The following is a 5,808-nucleotide window of genomic DNA, read 5'->3' as shown; positions in this document are numbered from 1 at the left end:
CTCCTTCTCCGTGCACGCCTCATCCACTTGCAGCAAACTGCGGGCCAAGAGCAAAGTCCTCAAGTCGCTAGCCGGCAGCCCTGGGCAGCCGACAAAAAGACCCTGCTCGCAACCGAACGCAACTCTATGTAGGGCTACAGGTTGACATCTTATATCGACCGAGCATCACCTCCATGATGAAAACCAGGTCCTGGAGGTGAAAGCGCACAACACCATGCTGTCGAAGCAATACCTCGTGGGATGTTGCCGACGAAACCACCCCTGCTTCGAAACGAGCCACTACCACCACACCTGCACGACTTGAAGCCAGTTATCGAGGCGTACACAGACCATCCGTCCGCTACAGCAAGATAGAGAGCGGCGCTCAACAGTCTACCCAGCAATGCGGTGAGAATGAGCCTCAACACGCGCAAAAACAATATCGTCCTACATGATCGACACCCGCCCATAAATATAAAGGAAGCGAAACTACCGAGAGAGACCAGATCATGGAGCTTCAACTTTCAAGAGAGACCCCCGTTGCCCTAGCCCAATTACGGTCTGGATACCGTAGCCGCACCAATAGCTACCTGCCCAGAGTCGACCACTATGTCATCAATTGGTTCCGGCATTTTGAGACTCCCAGCACGACACCAACTACCTCTTCACATGCCAGCTCAATCCCACTCAACTAACACCCCTTTCCTTTTCGTCGACCTTGTTGAAACTACCCGTTTCTTGGACCTACCGTTAGTCGAGCCTGACGAAAATGATTGATGGATGAACCGTAATTGGCGGGGCTTAGTAGTGTCTCGCATGTGGGCAAGGTCCTCACAACACCCAACATCTCTTCAGATGCACCTCCAATTCACGACACGCTCTGTATTGCGCCCATCGATGCCGCTGAAGATGATGACTCATAACAGAACATGGGGGGGCTTGAGCACTGCTGCTATAACAACTACAACAATTGAACCAATATAATTTTTTTAACTGCAGTTGATCCGGATTAAGTCCGAGTTAATCCAGATCAACGCAGCCTTCTGTTTAAGCTTTAAAAGTCGCATAAAATCCTTCTCTCCATTCGTCGGCCATCATTTTTTTCTGACGTTTGCAAGCATTTTAAAATCATATCATGATACAAAAATTTGAATATTTTTATCCGGACTCATATAAAATAAAAAATAAAATTGTTTACAATTGTTGTTGTTTGAAGTTGAAAATGAGAAAGTATGTGTGAGTTTGAGTTTTGAATTTTAAAATTATATTGCCGGCAAACGTCAGACTTCTTCTCAATGGTCTTACCTAGTAATTTTTTTATAATGCACCCACCCTAGCAGTAGTCAATTTGTATTGAACTACGTAATTCGGGTAGCATGGAAAAGCCGAATTACTCCCAGTCGAGTATATAATTCATCATTGGTGCCACCCTGTAAAACTTGTTGCTACTCGCCGCTATTGCAAAATTAGGCGCTCGCCTTCTACTTCCGGTAGTGCAGTTTTTTGACAGTTTTCTTTTATCCTATTTCGTGTATGTCGTGTGGCGTGTGCGTGCTTTTAGAAATTTGCCAATTTAGCATGTCTTTTATTTATTGTTAATAAAAAGCATATAATTTGCAATGGTAACGCAAGAATTTCAGGCTGTAGTGTTGGCAGCTGGACGCGGTACACGCCTGCCAGAAGTGCTGGCCGACTCGCCGAAATGCCTGGTGCCTATTGGTCCCTATCCGCTGCTATGGTATCCTTTAAATATGTTGCAACAGCATAACTTTCAAGGTAATAGTTGTAAATTTAATTGAAATTTGTTTATTTACTTTCCGTAAACTCGCAGATGTGATTATTGTGGTATTAGAAAATGAGCGCTCTGAAATACAACAGGCCTTGGAACGTACATCTCTGAAAATTAAGATTGACTTCGTGCCGATTGATAGCGATAGCGATTTAGGCACCGCTGATAGTTTGCGACTCATACATGATAAGTAAATAGTAAAATTATTTAGCTTCTGATTTGATTTACGTTTATGTATGTATGTATATTTTCCAGAATTAAGTCGGACTTTTTGGTATTATCTTGCGATATAGTTTCGAATGTTAGTTTATATCCGTTGATCAATAAATTTCGCCAACACGATGCTGCACTCGCCGCACTACTCTTCAAAAGTGGTTTCGAATCAGATGTAGAATTGCCTGGTCCGAAGACAAAGCACAAACCGGAACGTGATCTAATTGGTATTCATCCGGAATCTAATCGTTTGCTTTTCCTTGCATCGACAAGCGATTTCGAAGAAGTAATGAGTATAAATGCTCACCTATTGCGCAAGAATGGAAAAATGACGATTTTCTCACGATTAATAGATTCTCACATTTATGTTATGAAGAAGTGGATAATAGACTTTCTGCTTAAGGTAAGACCAATAAGTTTGAGTTTTTTTAATAAACCTACGTGTATTAATTTCCCATGCAGAAAGAAAACTTCTCTACCCTCAAAGGAGAATTTCTGCCTTATCTGATCAAAAAGCAAATGTCCAAAAAATCAGGTACATCAGCCGCTGCACCAGATATACACTCGGAAGTGGGCATCAGCATAAAACCCGAAAATGATATTTTTCATGTAAGCACGTTTCTATATTCTTTATAAGCGGATTTACGTTTTTACTCATGCATACATAATTATTTATATTCAAAAAATTTAGTATGCATCAAACACACAACTCGAGCAACGCATACAGACAGCCACATTGTTTAACGATTCTCGCATCAAAGAGCCCTACAATGGCGACGTGATACGTTGTTATGCAGTTATAGCGCCAAAGGATAGTATTGGCGTACGTGTAAATACTACTTTAAGTTTTTTCGCGATTAACCGTAAGGTAAATAATGTTCAAAGAGTCTATTACATGTTTACTCATCGTATACTTTTCGTAGATTTCCAATATTTGGCCAAAATTTTTCAACGAACAAGACCACGCACTCGTTTCAGTGAACGCAGTTATGAATTCGACACAGACGAAAGAAATCGCTGTAGGTGACAGTGCTAAATTGTCCGAAAAAACTTCGCTTAACTTTAGTGTTTTTGGTGCCAATTGCACCATTAATCCGAAAAATATTATAAACAAATCTATTATAATGACTAGCGCTATTATTGAAGAAGGGTGAGGACAACATCGGTTAGTTGTGTGTATTTACATATAACGATAAAATTATTTCTTTCAATTTAGCTGTAACATTGAAAATTGTATTGTGGGCAGTAGAGCTGTGGTTAAGCGTGGCTCTGTGCTGAAAAACTGCTTGATCGGGCCAAGTTTCGCTGTGGAGGAAGGTACGAAAAAAGAAAATCAACATTTAACAAATGCGGATGGTTTTATGGAGATTGATATACAATAAAAATAATTAAACAAAAATTAATTACGTGTATACTTTCTTGTGGTTAAACGAAAGTTGCATTTTTTAAAAAAATGTAATTACAGCCCATTTCTTTTTTATTATTGCCAAAGTATTAGAACAATAAGATCTGAGATCTTTTATAGTTACGGTTCCAAACATATTTCTAAAAGTTCTAATTAAAATCTTTGGAGTTGTGGTGATAAGTTTGAAGATTTTTTTTTAATTTCTGTACCTATAGATAATGAGCTAGGTATACTTTTATAAAAAAAAAAAATAACAATAAAAAAACAGAATGAAGAGTCAAAACTGGTCGAATCGTTGAAGTCGCGGGCTGTATGTAATAATAATAATTGATTGGCGCTTACACATAAGTCAAAGGTTTGGCCAAGCTTCTCCGATCTGTGGAGGTTAACAAAGAGGAGGGACGGACCTTCAGTTTTACTCCGACTCCCAATGCCGATTGTATTTTAATGAGAAGCAGTTTTTCATGGCGAAAATACACTCTGAGGTTTGCCATTGCTTGCCGAAGGGCGACCGCTGTTAAGAAAAAACCTTTTTTCTAATTTTTTTTGCGCGTATGTATCTTTTATTTCAAAATGGAGTTCATGATATCGAGTGCGACATGTGGCAATGGGATTTTTCTTTCTGTTTTGGTTTGATTCTTCAACTTCTCCCTCATTTTTCCTAATTTTTCGTTGTTTATTTACTTCGCAGCTGATCGTCAATTTCCATATTTATTTTTTGCAGAGAAATTTCGGTCAAGTGCTTTGGCAGATTTTCAAACCCAAGTTTTCAAATAGGGGAAATGCTGTTGTTACGTCGGCTGCAGCCTGCACTGCGTACCACGAATATTCGCTTGTATGCCAAGAAATCAGTAAAACAAAATAAGATGACTAGCATTTTGTCAGGAGCAGGTAATGACAAACAAGTGCATCAGGAAACCTTGCGCTATATATACCCTTTCCCGCGAATAAATATTCGTACCGATATTTATTTGCGTGTTAAATCTGCCGATGTAGTCGAATATCCGAACGCAAATGTGCTTATCGCAGAGTTACATGGTGGTCATGCCAGGAATTGTCCGGTGACGATGCAAGTGGATGTCAGTGAAGATGAACGTTTAGTAAATATTGTGGTAAAGAAGTTAGGGGACACTTCAGATTTTTATTGTAACCTGGAGGTGCCTATTCGATCCGATCTCAATGTTGAGGCCAGCGATAGTGTAAAAGTGCAGAATATCTTCAGCTCGGAGGTAACGGTGCGAGCTCAAAAAAACATAGAAACCAAGGAAATTCGAGCCGATAATGTGACATTAGATAGCGCTGCTGGAAATATCACATGCAAAGGTATGCTCTTAGGAAAAATAACTAAAGTGGAAACCAAACAATTAGGGGTAGGTACATAGATACATAATATGAATGAACTTGATGTAAATAAATATGTATTCCCATTTTCTGATTCAAACATTTATTTCCCAGAATATTTCGTTCGACAAGTTGCAGGGTGATCAGTTAAATTGTAAGACAGATGCGGGCAGTATATCCACGAGCTCTTGCTACGTGGAAGAGTCGAAATTTGAAACCAATTCCGGCTCCCTACAGCTAAGAAATGTTCACAAAAAAACGGAAGTTGACGTGCATAAGGGAGGAGAACTGAATATGAGTGAGTAAACAGTTGGTCCTATTAGCAAACATTTTTTTAAATGCATGTTATTCTGCCAGCTGGAGTACATGGTAATCTTACGGTGCGAGCCAATGGTGGAAAATTAACTCTGCAACTTTCCGAATTGACAGGGGAGAATGTTGTTAAAGCAAAAGAAATAGAACACGCCGTTATAAATATTTCTGATCGCATTGAAGAACATTCTAACATTGAGGTAACATCCCGCGCCGTGATATTAGATGATACACTATCGCATCTGCAAGATGGCATCGGCAACAACAATACTTTATTTCGTAATTCAAAAACTGCAGATGCTCAAAGTATTTTAATTGTAAGCAGTAGTGGCGAAGTTAAACTGGGAAAATTGTCCTGGATGGAATCTTTGCGAGAACAACTAAATACATCCGCAAACAAGTGAATAACTTGTAATCGGAAATGCTTATGAACTCTCCATTACAGCGTTGCTTCTTGACAAACATATTAGTATGTGTGTATATTAATAGCTTGCAATCCGCTTACATATATGGATACATTTCAGGCACTAAAAAATCGAAGTTTCCAATTAAAAAAATGTTTAAATTTTAATTTTTGTGTATGTTTTCTAGACTAATCTGTATTTTGCTGTAGCATAATCGTGTAGGTTGATCATTGTCTTCAATGCTGAGCGCACTCTGTAGATTCTTCAGATTGTCATCATTATTCTCTTTCAAAAATTCTTGTAACTGCACTTCAGTTGCAGCATTGACCATACGCACAATGAGGTCGAGAATGGTTAAATAGCTC

General features: G+C 39.1%; 2 protein-coding genes across 2 annotated transcripts; both read left to right on the top strand.

The window, feature by feature from the left end:
- The first annotated feature begins 1,598 nt into the window (after window positions 1-1,598).
- On the top strand, window positions 1,599-3,377 carry LOC118751798 (translation initiation factor eIF-2B subunit gamma-like). The gene is made up of 7 exons (XM_036486610.1): window positions 1,599-1,755; window positions 1,811-1,958; window positions 2,024-2,384; window positions 2,444-2,590; window positions 2,673-2,849; window positions 2,905-3,131; window positions 3,198-3,377. The coding sequence occupies exons 1-7, from the start codon at window positions 1,599-1,601 to the stop codon at window positions 3,361-3,363; spliced, it is 1,383 nt and encodes a 460-aa protein (XP_036342503.1). The 3' UTR covers window positions 3,364-3,377.
- Window positions 3,378-4,072: 695 nt separating this feature from the next.
- Window positions 4,073-5,703, top strand: LOC118751799. The gene is made up of 3 exons (XM_036486611.1): window positions 4,073-4,756; window positions 4,842-5,025; window positions 5,085-5,703. The coding sequence occupies exons 1-3, from the start codon at window positions 4,169-4,171 to the stop codon at window positions 5,441-5,443; spliced, it is 1,131 nt and encodes a 376-aa protein (XP_036342504.1). The 5' UTR covers window positions 4,073-4,168; the 3' UTR covers window positions 5,444-5,703.
- The last annotated feature ends 105 nt before the right edge of the window (window positions 5,704-5,808 follow it).

This window comes from Rhagoletis pomonella, unplaced genomic scaffold, assembly GCF_013731165.1.
Source record: "Rhagoletis pomonella isolate Grant_MI unplaced genomic scaffold, Rhpom_1.0 Rhpom_scaffold_01001, whole genome shotgun sequence".
NCBI classification, from domain to species: domain Eukaryota; kingdom Metazoa; phylum Arthropoda; class Insecta; order Diptera; family Tephritidae; genus Rhagoletis; species Rhagoletis pomonella.
The sequence above is the reverse complement of the archived record's forward strand: the minus strand, read 5'-3'. Positions and strand labels throughout refer to the sequence as shown.